At 32.0% G+C, this 17,880-nt stretch overlaps 1 protein-coding gene across 10 annotated transcripts in view; it reads left to right on the forward strand.

The window, feature by feature from the left end:
- The window catches only part of LOC106670702 (lysine-specific demethylase 3B-like), a 49,292-nt gene that overhangs the window by 10,178 nt on the left and 21,234 nt on the right, over positions 1 to 17,880 (forward strand). For 7 of the 10 annotated variants that reach the window (XM_024226066.1, XM_014401250.2, XM_014401254.2 and 4 more), the window contains 13 exons: positions 4,090 to 4,284; positions 5,442 to 5,612; positions 8,408 to 8,491; positions 9,737 to 9,940; positions 10,584 to 10,769; positions 11,338 to 11,424; positions 11,541 to 11,609; positions 11,668 to 11,760; positions 13,108 to 13,194; positions 13,258 to 13,350; positions 15,702 to 15,758; positions 15,989 to 16,066; positions 17,774 to 17,854. In XM_024226066.1, the coding sequence (XP_024081834.1) occupies positions 4,129 to 4,284; positions 5,442 to 5,612; positions 8,408 to 8,491; positions 9,737 to 9,940; positions 10,584 to 10,769; positions 11,338 to 11,424; positions 11,541 to 11,609; positions 11,668 to 11,760; positions 13,108 to 13,194; positions 13,258 to 13,350; positions 15,702 to 15,758; positions 15,989 to 16,066; positions 17,774 to 17,854 (1,446 nt within the window). In that variant the 5' untranslated portion in view covers positions 4,090 to 4,128. The remainder of the gene's footprint in view (positions 1 to 4,089; positions 4,285 to 5,441; positions 5,613 to 8,407; positions 8,492 to 9,736; positions 9,941 to 10,583; positions 10,770 to 11,337; positions 11,425 to 11,540; positions 11,610 to 11,667; positions 11,761 to 13,107; positions 13,195 to 13,257; positions 13,351 to 15,701; positions 15,759 to 15,988; positions 16,067 to 17,773; positions 17,855 to 17,880) is intronic. The other 3 variants (XM_014401253.2, XM_014401256.2, XM_024226068.1) reach the window with 3 other exon arrangements.

Consider the following 17,880-nt stretch of genomic DNA (forward strand, 5'->3'; position numbering starts at 1 on the left):
TAAAATTATTTTAAAAATATTTAATTCAGGGAAATAGTCTCCATCAGACTGTCCAACCTTCTCCCTACAAGTTTCTAGCCCAGTTACGCCCTTCTTATAAAAGTTTTGTTCCCAATAGTTAAACACTAAATCCAGCTCATTTTCAAGCTGTTGTCAATTCAAACTCCCAATTGCTCCTAATTGTCCTTTAGGAAAGATGATGGTCAGATGGGGCCAGGTCTGGACATTACGGAGGTTGCGGTAGGGCTTCCAAACCGTGCTTCACCGCCTTTGTCATTCTGGCAGTATGAGGTCTTGCGTTGTTCTGGTGAAAAAGTACCTTTTCTGTTCACGAGAACAAACATTTTCTGTAGCAGGGCAAAAGATACTCATTGCAGTTGGTTTGAGTAGATTTCTGCTGTGATGATCTGGCCACGTGGCAAGAGTCAATAGTGCACAATGCCGTACTGCACCAAACACAAAGCATCGTCTTTTATTCGTGAAATGTCAATGGGATAGGGTAATTTGGTAGCAGCCAATGGTATGACCTCCTGGTGATACAGGATCCGTTTTTTGTTGTATGTTACAATCCGCTCAAAAATGTCTCTACTGTGAAAGCAACAATGGCAAAATATTTTTTTTTTCCGCATCAGTGGACAAGGTTATTTGATGACGACTTTCTGGTGTTACTATAAAGGATCCATTTTTCATTTCAGTTGATTATCCTGTTAAAAAGTCTACATTGTGACATGAAAGCAATGAAAGGGAAATGTTTAGACGCTGAAGCCTTTGATCGTCGGTCAATTTATGAAGAACACCTTTGCTAAGGTTCTACATATTCCCAAGCCGATGTAAGCTAGAGCGAATGGTATCATCGCTTACGATGACCTCTCTGGCAAGCTCCTGAAATGTTTGACTCCAATCAAGTTGATAGTTTCCTTCAATTCATCAACATTCAAGACAACTCTATCAGACTGTGGTTCTTTCTCAATCCCCTTATTCCCAAAAGTAAACTTTTCGAACCACTTTTGGGCAGTGTGCTCACTAATTGTTTTATCACCAATTGCAGGGCACATTTTATGAGCTGAATCGGACATCCTAGTACCAAGCTTATTTAACTGTAGAGATATAGATGTAATATTCCGGGTGGGTAATATACTGCAACCTTTGAGATCTATTGTATCTCCTATTCTGTACCTACATTAGACCGGTAAGTCCTAGTTCCTCAAGAAATTTGGCCGGTTTCAGTCGTTGAATTTTTTTCTACAGTTACATTGTACATCCCAAAACACTTCCTCCTGTGGGCAAATGTAGCTCCACAGTTTTTTAGTAGGAATGTTGGTATCTCATTTACATTCTTGCAGAATCTGCATGTGCCATATTAGATTATACCAATCTTCTTCAAGTCTGCAGTATCCTGTTAAGAATCCTGTTAGGATTCAAAGTGTTGTTGCTTCTTTCCTTCCAAAAAGGGCTAGGAGAGTGTATTGTTTGTGTCCTATGAGTGATTCCCACTGTTTCCATTATCATTTTGTCTTTTTGTTTAAGAAGGGGGACTTATCAGTGGTATAACAATCCCTTCCTTGCAAGGGCGTCATCTCTCTCGATTCCCTCTACTCCTACATGTTCTGGGACTTAGCAGAGAGTGAATTTATTTTGTATACTAATTTATTTAATTTAGTTTTGCACTTCAGCACCTCTTCACACTAATGATGTTTGAGCATAATGCTTTGATGGCTGCCTGGCTATCTGACGTGATAAATATATGTTTTTGTACCCTTTGTTCAAATTTAACTGAGTACATCTCTCAACTGCATAGACTAAAAAACAAAATTACTGTACAAAATTCGAATTAATTGACAAAAATAGTCTAAATATGGAATTTAATGAATTTGCAGATTGTTATCTCTCAACATGACTTCATCAATCAACTCAGCAATCTTACAGTGATAAAAGCATGAATAATTTAGTATTTATTTTTTGTTGATTTCATTGCTGATGATTTACCAGAAGAATGTTGATTAGCCAGAAAAAGTAAGATAACGTTTTCATTGATGTAGACCCCGTCACTAAACACTTCCCCTTTATTCTGGAAGTACTCAAACATCATCTTTTTTCCTAAATGGGGCAATCCCACCCGTAATACATCTTTCTACCATCCAATTAGCTTACTCCCTTCTCAACAATATCCGAGAAAATCCTCCTAAAAAGATTAATCCGGACACTTAATTTCCCAGCCTATCAATTTGGTTGTTGCTATCAAACACCACACTCAGCAAGTGGTATTCTCATCCTTTGAGTGTAACCATAAAGAATACATTATGGGGACATTTCTTGATGTGCCACAAGAATTTGACGTGTAGCAGAAGGATTCCTATACAAACTAAAGTGCATTCTTTCAAACAGCTTATACTTAATCTTAACTATACCCTCTACCCTCCTTGCATCCTTTGCCTGAGCTTTGCTTTCCTCTAAACCTCATCCTACAATTGCTTCAGATGAGCTCCAGGCATGCGTCCAAATTTACCCCATTTTGTTGGTCAATGTGGTCATTTATTCGCAGCTTGATTTTCCATGATCATTCATTCTCACTTTATATGTCAGTCAGGTGCATTTCAGCATTTTGATACCTTCCATCGATTGTGTCTGTGAGCCTAGGCAGGCTGAAGACAGCCAAATCTTAAAACTTATCTGATTGAAACGGACAGATTTCTGTTATCCTCTCTGGGTTAGTCTGTCAGAGATATGCTTTGACATTTCATCATCTTCAGTATGTGACAGACCAATCCAACGAGGATAAGCAGACTAAGATGATCAGTAAGGATCAAATTATAGTGAATATGTATATAAAATGAAATGGTCCATTTTGTTGGTCAGTGTGGTCATTTATTCGCAGTTCGATTTTCCATGATCATTCATTCTCACTTTATGTGTCGGTCAGGTGTGTTTCAGAATTTTGCTACCTTCCTGCAAAACAGGCAATGGCCAAATCTTAAAACTTATCTGATCAAAATGTACCGATCGCGGACCATACATCCTACAGTCAAAACACACACCTTCCAAATTAACTAAGGCAGACTTAAAAACAACCTTTTTCTTCCCAAAGACAATCAGCCAGGATAAATGGATTGCTGCCAATACAATTTAATTTGGGACTGAACACAAACTATTTAAACTATTAAAAACTATAATGTATCACAATTCATTTGTAAGAAAAGCATTTCTTATTATTATTTACCTTTCATGTTTATATACATTTATGTGCAGAATTGAGCTTTTGACTTCTAGCAGCCTTCTTTTCGGTTTTGGCAGCTCAAGGTTAGACTTTGTTTTGCCACCGATGTTTGGCTCACAAACTCTCATTCATTATTAAATACTTTCTTTCCTATTTGCAAACCATTCATTCCAGTTGGGTGGTGGAGTACTTGCTTGATTCTCCATCATCATTTTACATAACTAATTTCATTGAGAGCCAATATAATACTCAATACACCACTAGCAGCACTCTCACACTATGCATTCAATCTAATAAATACATTCACTCTAAATATTAACAAAAGGGAACGTAAAACAATATATCAATACTATATACAGTAAAGCAGCCCTATTCCCTCTAAGAATCGAAACAGGCAACCCAAATATTCGCTGCCATACTTGGTCACAATTTTCATATTGGGTGGCATTCCTACATGCTCTTTGTATGGAATCAAGGAATAACACTGTTCAGTTAAATGGGGGGCACATTAAGCAATTTTTTTTCTATATTCCGGACACATGCACATAAACACACGTTGAATTTCTTTGTTTCACTTAAAATTTTATTCATCCTAGTTATTAATTTAGGGATTATTATGGATTCGATTCCAAATTTTTTATGCATTATACCAACCAAATCCTTACTTTTTGCAATAAATTAATTAAAATGCTCATCCTAGTTCAATTTGTTATTCATCGTACTTTTATGTGTCCTAGCTTTCTTCAGAATATTAGGGATTATAAAATTCATTTCCATTTTATAGACCCTTTATATGAGGATCATTATACATTAAATTGAATATGACTTGATTTTATTTCTTGTTTAAAATAATAACTTTTATTATTATTTTATAGGTGTAAAGATTAACTCTGCTGAACCAAATCTCAATAATAATGTGTAGCAATAATTTTTCTGAGAGTGATTTATTTCACATGGCTAATTGTTTTGTGGCTATCGAACGAATGTCTCCAGAATTTATTGCAACAAAATTATTTAATATTCCTCCATGCTTTGTTTCGCTGAAAAGATTAGCCTCAGAGGAGATAAGGGTATTTATTTTATAATTGCCATTATACCTATTTGTACGAATGTATTTATTAAATTACATGTATTGTATATGTTACTATGTACCTATTATTTTAAACAGAGCATCATGTGTAAGCAGTGATTCAATGTTCTTTATTAGTAAGTTAAAAAATCTTTACATAAAAATGAAAGTAGTATTAATAATTTGATGGTAACTAAAGTGATCAACCAATTCAACCAGTTTATAATTAAATTAAAAGAAAAGGGCAAAATTAACATAAGATAAATAAATGATCCCAGTTATGGTTTAGTAATCTTTGATAAATGCTTACAAGATTTTATTAGAAAAATTATTTTTTATATTCTCTTAAAAAACATTAGCATTAAGTTGTAGAAGATCAGCAATATAAAACAGGCAGTCATAAAGCAGAGGAAGAAATTAAGTCTATCTACTTTCTATTTAAGACTAAAACATTGATTCTATGGTTTAAATTTAAGTAGCATACTAATTTTATGCAAAGAAAGTTGAGATGAAAAATTAGTGCACAATAAGTTGTACATTTGTAATTCTGTCTAACTTTATTTCTACTCAGTTTTAATAAATCATCACCAATTTGTCGTTTATTGTTATCAGTAAGTTTATCGAGAACAATAGGTTTCTTTATCTTGTTATTTATGCAAGAATGACACTTTTCCTCTCCTTCCCTTCATTGGCATCAAATGTTTTCAGGAAAGTTCACAAAGGACTTATAAAAATCATTCATTTAATAATTATTTTAATCAAAAATCAAAGATTAACAATTAAATACATAGAAGCAACACGTGAAAACATTACTGCATTTCAATTCAATTCTTTTCATTTAAACAATATTATTCACTCTTTATAAACGATGTTTTCTATATATGGTGATGGATTGATAAATTATTTAACATTTTCTTAAGTATTGTATTAAACAAATTACAACATCAAACTGTGTTTACTGTTTGCCATACTTTCAAGGAAAGAAAATATTTGTTATGTCTAGTACTAATTGTAATTAAATTTTGTTGCTAGTTGTTAAGTGGAACATTGTGTACTGTTAAATGTAAAAAAATAATTATTAACAAGTTTTTATGCTGCATTGGCTGAAGTTGATTTTCTAATTGGAATTTATATTTATTTTTATTCTTTTATTTACAGCGAATAGTGCAAACCAAAGTATTTAGCAACAATTCCAAAACTTTAGCAGCTGAAAGGAAGTCCACATTTGCACCACAGCTGAAAAAAAAGAGAAGAAAATGGGCCAAATGTTATACATTTGGTAAGAAAAGGAGGCCACAATATAATCAAATCAAAATTATGGCTTCTAAGGTGAGAAATGTACAGAAGTATAAGATTTTTTTAAAATTTTCATTCCGTTGTTAGTTTCTAGCTTTAGTAAATAGGCACTATTAAACACAATAGAGATGTAAAACAAAAATTTGCATAAAGTTTCTACTAGATAAAGATGTAATATTACGGGTGAGTAATATACTGTGCCTTTTGAGAGCTGTTATATCACCATTTACGTATCTATAGCATACTGTTATGTTGTACATCCCAAAACACTTCCTCCTTTGGATAAGTGTAGCACCAGTCTGTTAGCAGGTTGGTGTCTCGTCTGCTTCCTTACAGAATCTGCACGTGCCGTATTTTCTTCAAATGCGCATTTAGTCTGCAGTGTCCTGTTAAGAATCCTGTCAGTGTGTTACTTATTTCATTCCAAAATGGGCTAGGAGGTATTGTTTGTTTCCAATGAGTGAATACCACTATTACCACTTTCATTTTGCCTTTTTGTCTAAGAAGGGGGACCTACCAGTGGTATAGCAACCTCTTCCTTGCAAGGGCGTCATCTCTCTTGTTTCCCTCTACTCCTACCTGCCCTAGAACTCAGCAGAGAGTGGATTTATTTTGTATACCTAATTTTTAAAGTTTATTTTGCAATTCAGCACCATCTTCACATTAAGGATGTTTGAGCATAGTGCTTTTATTGCTACCTGGCTATCTGACATGATAATTATATTCTTGTTTTTGTATCATTTGTTCAAATTTAACTGAGTACATCTCTGTATAGGGTAAAAAATAGAATTAGTGTGCAAAATTTGAATTAATTGACATTATAATATAGTACTTCAAATGCCCAATTAGTCGGCACAGTGTGAAGAATCCTAGTAGGATTCAAAGTTTTTTCCTGCTTCCTTTGATGCACTCTGCTGCATTTTTCCTTTCAAAACATGCTAAAAGGTTCTTGGACGTTTGTGTCTAACGATTGAATTCCACTTTTCTTCAGTTTCATCCTGTCATTTTGTCTGTGAAGGGCTCAGAACAGTGGTATAGCAGCCCCCTTTCCTTGCAAAGGTGTCATCTCTCTTCTCGTACATGTCCTGGAACCCAGCAGAGTTTTATTTTGCATACCAATTTATTTAATTTAGTTTTGCAATTCAGTACAATCTTCAAGCTAATGAATAAAGACCGAATTTTCTTGCAGTAAACCTTCAAAACCTGCTGGGTAAAAAACTCGAAACGTGGAAAAATCTCAAAATCGTGCAAAAAATAGTGTAATAAATATAAAATTCCCATTTAACATAGTAAAAATTTTATTTACCTAATAAAATTAATTATGTCTTAAACATTACTTATGATTCATTGTTATTTTATAGTCAATTGATTATATCAATTTTTAAACCCAATATGCACAAATATACAATTAACTTTAAAAATATACTAGATTAAAAAATTAATATTGTGAAATTTAATATAAATTTGAAATACATTTTGTTCTCTTTTTCTTACTAAAATTAATTTTTATTTGTTTTCATAAAGTTTTGTAGTCATCGAAAACTGGTTCTATCATTGACGACCTACCTTGCACGCAGAATTACAATTTAGACCCTTGATTGAGGATGGTTAAAAAAATTTGGCCATCAATTTTTGGTTCCGGGTTTTTCTGTAGCCACCACTTTGCATATTTGGTACTACAAACTTTAACATGCTTTATTTTTTGGGTGGTTCTGCTTTGCTCCGAAGCCGAAGAAAGATTAGATATGAAAACTGAGAAATATGCACGTGATGGAACAGAGCAGATTGGCAGATGTTGAATATAAAAAAAATTCTTGGAAGATTTTAAGAATTGAAAGTTGAAAACTTTGAGAAATAACAATATAGTAAAGATTTTACCCTCAATTCATTTTCTAAATATTGTAATACCACATAAATGATGTATTTTCACCATCCCACAAAAATGATGTATTTTCACACTGTTTTTATGTATAAAAAATAATAAATATAAAAAAAGAAAAAAAACAATTTTGTGCAGTTTACCGTAAAAACATGCAATTTCATGCAAAATAAGAATAGTGTTAAAAAGTACTTCCTTTCCATGATTTGAATTTCTGACTTGGTTTCATTGCAATCGGAGTGAACAATAAAATGACGCAATTGCACAGGAATCTGGTCTTTTACTTACGTTTGAGCTTAGTGCTTTGGTGGCTGCCTGGCTATCATACATTATAGCTATATTCTTATTTTTGTACCCTATGTTCAAATTGAACTGAGTACATCTCTCATTTGGATAGATTTCACCTGGAAGATATCGGTATATTTTCCCATGGGTTCTGTGTATTTGGTTCCAGTACCAAACACCCCTGCCCCCCGTACATTCTTGCAATCTAATTATATCAGTGCACCAGCAGATGGTCCTGTTTTCAATGGAGAGGTCTTTCCCGTTCTTTTTTGGTACTTAGGTCTGTCCAGAAATTTTGTTTAAATTCAAATATCCCGAGCTGTGTGTTCCTATTAGGATGCTATTATCTCTCCAAGTTAAAGCCTTGTTGAGGTTTCTCTTTATTTTATAGTTGTTAGTTTCTGGCTTTACTAAATAGGCACTATTAAACACAATAGTGGTGTCAAACAAAAAATTACATAAAGTATTGTATTATAAATTTAATTAAAATAGTTGTACAATGTTTATTTTGTTTCCTGTGTACTTTATGTCTAAAGTCCCAGCTCTGATAATTTGTATAAGGGAGTCAGATAAGCACTCACAATAAAGAATTCATATTTTTACAATGCTTTGTATTACATTGTATAGACAAAAGCACAAAATAATCAGAATGTGTTTATTGCAGGATTCTTTCTGTGATGAAAAAATATTCGACACTCCCGAGTATCCTTCTGTTTCTAATGTCTCTTGTGACAAGCAATATCAATCTGTAAGTAATAACCAATTCAGTATTACATTATATTATAAACTCAGCATGGTTATTGTATTATTTAAATAATACACTCTGTGCACCAATGTTTTTCAATTTTTCTCCTCCCGTACAACGAAATTTCGTGCTCCTAGAATGTGTTGTTAAATTTTAATATGCTAATGGTTCGTATAAAATGTTAATGTGAATCCTTTATGAATTATGTTTTTTGTCTGAACGTTGGATTTGCTATCAGCTATGCTAAACATATTTAATATTAAATTATTAGTCTCTGTAGTTTTGCGTCAAGACTGCCGAATAAAAAAATTGGTTCGAAATATTTACTGCGCACTGTTATCCAAAATCAATTTATGTGGTATTTTTTAAATTCTTTTGCAAAAAAAGTTATAATTCAAAATCACCATCTTTATTTTCAAAATTCAACATTTCTAATCTTTAAAAACATACCAAGTAACCAGAAAAGTTTGTGTTTCCAGTTGTTATTGTTTTAATACTATTAATCAACATTTCTGTTTAAGGATGATTAGATGTTTCCAACATGTAATACCAAGAGGATAAAGTCAATTCATAAAGAAAAAAGTCTTGAACAGTTCACTGTAAATTGTATAATATTTTCATTGTCATGGCTTCAAAACGTGATAATTCATGCATACTTACTGTATTAATTTAAGCTCGGTATTAAGGCGGCCAAGGCAGCGCACTGCCCAAAAGTGGTTCAAATAGTTTTCTTCTGGGAATAAGGGGATTGAAGATGTACCACAGTTTGGTATACCTGTCTTGAATGACGGCGAACTGAATGAAGCTATCTAATTAATTTATATAATTATATACTATAATTTTTCACCTCAATGGAAGACCTCCTGCAGCCAGAACGACCAAGGTAGCTTGGTTGGGAAATCCTACCACACCCTCTGTACTCTCCTGGGCTGGCCCCATCTAACTATCACTTTTTCTTAGCAATGGACTATCATATGCACAATCGTGAGTTTGATAATCGCCAACACCTGGATAATAAGCTAAATTTATTTTTTAATTCCTGGGAACAAGGTTTTATAGGCTAGGAACTTGTTGGGAGAAGGGTTATAAGATGCCGATGGAGACTATTTTCCTAAATAAAATATTTCTAAAATAATTTAATTGTGACAATTTTTAAACCATTTAAGCATGCACGAACTTTTCTGGTTACCTGACAGTTGCGATACATGACATTATGACTACAAGTTTTTTGTTTTGTTTGTTTAATAGGCTAGTACTAAAGCTAGTACAGGTACTAATATAACTAGTATGACCACTGAAAGCTCTGACAATGATGAGGTGATAAAGAGGAAATTCGAATTACAATATGGTCTAATTATACCAGAATGCTATGTTAAATTAGATGTACTAAGGCCTGAGAGAGAACAATTCCTTTCTCATTATACACAAACCAGATCAGGTTGTCAGTATGAGGTAAAATGAGTTTAAGCTTTAACATGGTTTAAAATAAAAGTAAGGTGTTGGTATGCGACTGCATGTGGTGTTGGTTTTCAATTATATCTTTGATCGGCTTCTTTAATGGTAATGTGCTACATGACTACCTTCAGAAATCCCTTTAGGAACAATTTTTGATTTCTAGTTGTGTTCATACTGCCGTTTAAAAGCTGTGATATTAGAAAACATGCTGTTATTTTAATGCAATAATTGAAATTGTATATAAACAAGATCGTACTGCTTAAGAATTGGAGTTGGTTTGTTCATAATTTTTACAATGTACAACCTCAATTTTAAAATACAAGGGTAAAGTTTTTTTAAAAATAGCTTTCTAAGTTATATTCTTCCATTTTAAATTGTCTGAAATCATCATTGGATCAACAATAAATTGTGGGAGTGAGACAAAGTTTGAAAGTTTGGTATAAACTGTAATTCGTAACAAGTTAATTAATAATTACTTTTAACAGCTGAACTACTAAAACAATCTTCTAGCATGAGCACCATTATAACACACTAGAGATTTATTTTCTAATTATTTGATTTTATTTAATTTAAATATTTTTAAACTAACACACTACAGATTTATTTTCTAATTTTATTTTATTTAATTTTTTATAAACAGAAAACCATATGTAAAAAATTTGTAAAACGAACTAGACCGGTAGCAATGAAAAAAGAAACCACACATGTAAAAGCTGTAAAAAGGAAGAGAAGAAAGTGGTCCAAAACATATTTACCACAAAAGAAAAAACGTAATCAAACCAAAAAGGCTTTGCTTCAATGTAAAACCGACCTTATGGCTTCCGAGGTTAGAAAGTTATTTACTTTAATATATAATTATTAATTTAACAATATCTGAAATATGTCAAATGAAGTCATGTATAAATATTTGTCAGATTTTGTATTGTTTGGTAGGTAACAACAAAACTACGTTAACAAGTAGCACTACAATATATCATAATCTATATGGCAATGTGGCTTTTTAAATTGTTGTCTATACACTTTTTGCTGCCTAAGAATTTCAATATAATAAATAAGTAAATTTAAAGTTGATATGTTTGTTCCATCTTCACAAACGGAAATTAACTTTTTATTAGTCTAGGTTTATTAATGGTTTTGAATACCTGATATAATTGTAAAACATGTTCAAACATATTTTGGTTGTACACTGTGCTAAGTCATACCTCTAAGACTATAATTTAACAAATATTTTTATCGCCTTTTATAAAGATTGAATGAAATATTTGAATTAGCTATCTAAAAGCAAAACATCTGCAGAATTATTATACCTTTCAAATTAAAATGTGTAATTAAGTGTGTGGAACATTATATAGGTAAATAATTTGAACAATAACATATTCCATATGATTTTTTAGGACAATGATATTAAAATGGAAATATTTAGTGAGAATTCTGTACGCAGTAGTAATGCAGAATGTGTTAACAAATGTACCAAAGAATGTGTATGTATTAACTTTTGTTTTAGTGTTATCTATTTTCAAACTTAATGCTTCTTGTGTGTTAACTGTTTTACAGCATTTTTTTAAACATTTTTTAAAAATAATTTTTCCTCCAACAGGAATTGAAGAATAAATCTGAAGTTGTCAATAAGGATGAGTGCGTTAAGAAATGTGAAGAACTCTGCAAGGTATGCCCAAACATTTTCATACCTCAAATAATATCTGACATGAATTTATGCATTTCAGGACTCAGAAAATGTTGAAAGAAATATTAGTGAATTTAACAGCAATACTGAGTTCATCTTTAATGTAAATTCCTCTGGCAAGACAGGTTTTACAGTAAGTATATCTAATGTATGTAATTATCAAGCAGGTTTATTTTACATTTTAATTTTTTTTTTCAATCAAGATCATAAAGCAATATTTAAAAAAAATAAAATAAAAGTAATCCCCAGTTACATAAAAATTTATTTCTTTGGTGTTACAACGTTAAACAAATAATACAGTATCTGAGGTTAGAAAGTTATTTGTAGCATAAAAACCGTATTCCTGTGCAATTGTTTTATTCCACACTCTGATTACAATGAAAACCAAGCCAGAAATTCAAATCTTGGAAAGGACGTCCTTTTGACACTGTTCTTATTTTGCACAAAATTGCATTTCTTCCTATTTTTTAAATATTTATTGTTTTTTATGCATAAAAAGGTGAAATTATCATTTTTAAGGGAAAGTATTTAGTAAATGAATTGAGGGTAAAATATTTTGTATAATGTACTTTGTTCAAGTTCTTATGATGTCTCGAATTTTCCAAGAGATTTGTTTATGTTCTACATCTGTTCTTTTACTTGCATATTTCTCACTTTTCATTTCTCAATCTTGCTTCGGCTTGGGAGCAAAGCAGAACCACTTAAAAAATAAAGCCTGTTAAGTTCATAGTACAGAATATTTAAAGTGGCTAAGGAAAACCCTGAACCAAAGACCGATGGCCTAATTTTTTTAACACACCACATGCAAGGGTCTATCCAGACTGTAATTCCGTGTGTAGCAAGCCGTATCTTCGATGATGGAATCATTGTTTTCAATTTTATTTTGTACTACAAAACGTTTTGAAAACAATTAAAACTTAATTTTAAGGAAAATGAGAACAGAATATATTTTAAATTTATATTACATTTCACAATATTTTTTTTAATTAGTTTTTTTAAATTTAGTACATTTTTAAATTTAATTATAAAATTTAATAGTATATTTGTCCATATTGGGTTTCAATATTAATATAATTGATTGACTATAAAATAAAACAATCAATCATAAATAATGTTTAAGGCAATAATTAATTTTATTAAATAAATAAAAATTTTACTGTTAAATGGGAGTTTTTTTAATCTTTATTACACTTTTTGCACGATTTTGAGGTTTTTTGCACATTTTGAAGGTTTTTGCTTTAAATTGCTAAATTTATACTTGTCATCTATTTCTGCTAAGGGGACATTATTAAAATTTTGGCAGTTTGATATGCCGCAAAAGTGTCCCCATCAAACTTTCCTTAGCTAATTTATCAGTCTCTTCATTGCCCCTCTGCCCTGAGGATAGTTTAGAGCAGGATGACCGGAAATGTCTGAACTACAGGTTCATCACCTCAGACTCAGACAAACAGAAAATTTTAATTATTCTCTTCCATTTCAGCAATTGAAGAAAGAATCAGTACTTAATGACCCTATCGATCAGTACACTAAAAGTGTACATGACGATGTTAGTTCGTGCCATGATGTGGTAAATATAAACATTTAAAAAAAAAATCTCCAATAATATCTTATATGTAATTTTACATTTCAGAACTCAAATATTGGTGAAAGTGATATTAGTGATATTGAAAACAATACTGCGCTAATTTGTAATGGAAATTCCATTTGCAAAATGGATCCTACTGTAAGTAAATTTAAAATGTCCATTCTTCTTAAATGTGTACAATTTTTATCCAAACATTTTTTCTAAGATAACTTCGTCAGTGTAAACAAATTATGTTTTCTAAATTTCTATTTTTTTCTATTAAATGGTTATTGAGTGTTGATAATTTATTTATTAGCATGACAGGTTGATTGAATGAATAGGTTTGTGACAGAATATAGAGAACCCCATAGGTCCATGAAACTAGGTTTGTTATTTTATCATCATGAAAATTGTATTTATTAGCGTGATAAGTTGAGTGAGTGAGGATGTGTTTGTGGCGGAATATATAGTACCTCACAGACCCTTACCAAACTAGGTGTTATTTTATTGACCTAAATATTTATTAGCATGAGTAGCATGAATCAGTAGGTAATAGGTTGTATGTGTGTGTGGTGTGTGTGTGGGTGGGTGGGTGTGTGTTTGTGTGTGTGTCTGTGTGTGTGGGCATGTTTGTAACGAAATATAGATTACCCCTGAGTAAATATTGTCCGTACAATATATATTCGTGAACTTACATGCATATAAATGGTCATTGGTTTTACTTAAATGTTTGCATTGGTTTTTTCTGCAAATGTTGAATGAGGGGTCAACAGTAGAATATAAAAAGTAATATATTGACCCTGATTTATGTTTGCGTATTTAGTATTAAAGTATGCATGGTTGTGCTAATGTCCTAATTTTTCAATAAGACCTTAGCAGCAAATGTCTAATCTCGGAATGTGTAAGAAATCAATTGCAACCATAGTTACATATCATATAGGTAATTAATTTTAAATGTGTGAAATAATCCAATAACAAAAATGGATATTTTGTTAAATTATAAATAATATAAACTGCTCAAAAATGAATAGAGATATTGGTAATTTATTCTTATTCTAATAATTAAATTAAATTAACTAAATAAAACAAAATAGAAAATACAAACTGAAAACCAACAAATGTTAATCCTCATGTGTAATAATGGATATACTTAAGAATAGTAAAATGAAGATACTCATTTTGTAAACAAACACCTTTTCTAGTCTTTTCTCCTTTTTGATCCAGTCGTATTCTCTGGATAGACATCATTTTGAACCAGAAGTTTGCAATATTGTTGTGAGAATGAGTCATCAAAGTCACTGTCAAGTGGATATCAGAGAGGCAGTTGGCGTTTCTCAGAGTGTGGTCTCCCGGGCTTCAGCCCGATTCTGGGAGAGACTGGAATTACCAATATAGGCCTGGTAGTGGATCTCAGCGCATTACGACGCTAAGGGAGGACAGAAATATTGTCATTGCTGCAAGGCAAACCCTTGCTTTTGTGCCCGCAAGATCCTAAATGAAGTACAAAATGTTTTGGCAAGGCCTTTATAATTTTATTTTATTCGTAATCGTTTGTGGGATGTTGGCCTCACATTGCATGCCCCTTTGAGACGACCTGTACAACAGCCCGCCACTAGTAACTCAGGAGAATATGGTGCAGCGAGCACCTAGAAGAGAACACCAATTGGAATGCTGTTATGTTCAGTGATTTGCATTTCTGTCTGTGTAGTGATAGCAGACGACAAAGAGTCTACCGAAAACAGGGGATGCGTACAATACCCCAGTTCGTGCTTCTTTCAGTGCAGTTTGGAGGAGGAGGTCTGGGCAGGGATTTACACTGGTGGGCAAACTGGACTCCATTTGTTGAAGGCAACCTCTCTGTAATACATTTGTCCACGAAATTATCGAGGAATACATCCCTCAAACCAGGGATCTCATTGGCAGGGATTTTCAATTTCTGGATGACATTGCCAGACTTCATAGAGGCAGTTGTTGTTCATTAATGTGTAGAATACCTGGGAATTTCTATTCTGCCTCTGCTCCCATTATTTTCAATCCTCAATCTCCTTGAGCAGACGTGGGATGCATTGCAGAGTATGCTTTTCGATCACCATCTGCAGCCAGTTGATCTGCAACAAATGAGTGTAGCGTTGCAACATCTATAGAGTGAACTTCCTTATAAAATTAGTGACAACCTTATTAACAGTATGCCTGACAGGTACACAAACGACATTATACACAGTATTAATTGTTTAAAAAACTATTGTGTCCTATAAACAAAGTTATGGAATTAAAACCTTTTATTTTGTTAATTTTCAAAATCCCTTAATTAAATTTTCCTTCAGTAAAAAACATAATTTATAAATTTTAATGCAATTTATAATAAATATAAAATAAAAATGCCAGGGAAAGTAAATACTGCAAAATTGGCAATATCCCTATTCATTTTTGAACAGTTAATTTTTATGGTATATAAAGTTCATGTTTAATATTGCATCATAGAACTAACATTTGTCTTTCGTTTCAATCAGGGAAATGACATTGATTTGGAAGATCCAAGTTACGATCATTCTGATCAAACCAGCTGTGTATGTATTATTTTTGTCTAGAAAACCATTTTTTTATTTGTTTTATTATTAATTTATTATATGTATATGTCAAAATATAGCCATAATACAACAAATCAACTTCAGTACAAGATAGTTGATTTATTATTTTGTTGTACTATTTTGTTATTAGTTGATTTATTATTAACATTACATTTGAATATAATTTTTTTAAAGACATTTTTGTATAATATTATCATCTTACTTTTTAGGACGATGATAATCAGGTAGAAACAGCTATTGATGAACCAGACAGAAATGTTGAATATGTTAAAAATACCGAAGAATTTGTAAGTATAATTTTACATTATTTGAGTTAATGTGTTTGAATTGATAAACAAAATGTTTACAAATATTTTTGGTCCAATTAAACTAAGTTCATATTAATGTGTGGAACAGTGAGTTTTGTGAGGCAATGAAACTGTAATTTGATCTTTCCAATCATCCTGTTTATGCCTATTCTTATCAGTTTTGTCTGTCAGATTCCTTTTTTGAGGTTTGTTGGAAAATCATCGAGAGTAGGCTGACCAAGATGATAAGGGATGATCAATCTAGGAATTCAAGTTAGTTGATAAATTATTGGCGTAATCTATAAATATATCTTACATAGTAATAACATTCTGTTTCATTTTCATATTCAATATTTTAATTTTTTAGGATATTGATAGTATGACATAAATAGTTAGTAGTGATGTGTCAAATAATCTTGAATTTGAGGAATATGCTTATAAAAGCATCATAGACTATGTATATATCTATGTAACTATAACTATGTGTATCATTTCTATTAAAAACAGTAGATATTTTTGTATTTACACTATTTGATAAATTAGTTTATGTGGAAGTTAAAGTACTGACATCATGCCCATTACTCATTGTCTGGTGAATTGTTAGAAAAATCAGGTTTACTTGGGGGGAAGGGAAAACAGGTTATTTTAAATAGTTATTTTTTTTTAAATATTTTTTCTCCGGTCGTCACCTCATGGTTTTTGTTTTTAATTATTATTATTGCTAAAATTTGGCTCTCCATTATGAGGGCCTGGCGATCTTAAATTTTTTATGGAACTTCTGCGGCTCTATTTTAATTTTAAACTGGCCCTTCCACAAGTGGTGAGAAGGCATTTCAACTCATGCACATATGCACATACATATATGCGGTGACCTAATCTAAGTTTGGGGGGCTACTGAATATTCTTCTGAGGACCCAATCAATTCATTCACACTGACTAGAAACTTTTGTACTATATGTACAATTAACAATTTAGGAGTCACCAGGGTTTTACACCAGCCTCGCTCACAATAATTCTAAAAATACATAAAACTAACCTAGGTTGGTGGGTTTGTGGGGTAGTGTATTCCGCCCCAAATCCACTCTCTTTCTCTCTCCCTCCCTCCCTCCCTCACTCCCTCCCCCCCTCCTCCCTCTCACTCACTCGCTCCATTGATCATACTAATAAATACAGTCGTTCAGTACAATAAAATGACTAACATAGTATAGGAGAGTCTGTGGCTACTCTATATTCTGCCACAAAACCGCATACTCTTAACCAATCATGCTAATAAATACATTCACTCAATACGATAAAATAACTAACCTAGTTTGGTGCTATCTTCGTGATTATTATTTTGAACTTGAAAATATTATCTCACCGTACTCAGTTGCATCACTTTAAATGCATAATAAATTAATTTATATAAATAAAAATAAAGAAAGAAAATAAAATTAAACAAAAAAATTTTTATGAATCACAATGACATGTTGAAACAAAAGTGAACAAGGGTCTGTTTTATGGGCGACTCATCACTGGAAGGACCCAGTTCAAATCTCAGCAGCCAGTATACTTCCAAATGGGCTTTTTTTTAAATACTCTAATTTCATGTGTTGATATGGCAGCATAGTTGCAAAAAAATTTTTAAAAAATATGAAGTCAATCACATATTTCTGCAGTTTTGATAATAAAATAGTTTCATTTTTTAAATATCATGTGAATTTTTAGGTCACTGATATTAAAATGGAAATATTTAGTGAGACACACATCAGTGATGCACAATGTGCTACTAAATCTACCAAAGATTATGTATGTATAAACAATTATTACCTATT

The sequence above is a fragment of the Cimex lectularius genome, unplaced genomic scaffold, assembly GCF_000648675.2.
Source record: "Cimex lectularius strain Harlan isolate CLEC.00 unplaced genomic scaffold, Clec_2.1 scaffold107, whole genome shotgun sequence".
Classification (NCBI taxonomy): Eukaryota; Metazoa; Arthropoda; class Insecta; order Hemiptera; family Cimicidae; genus Cimex; species Cimex lectularius.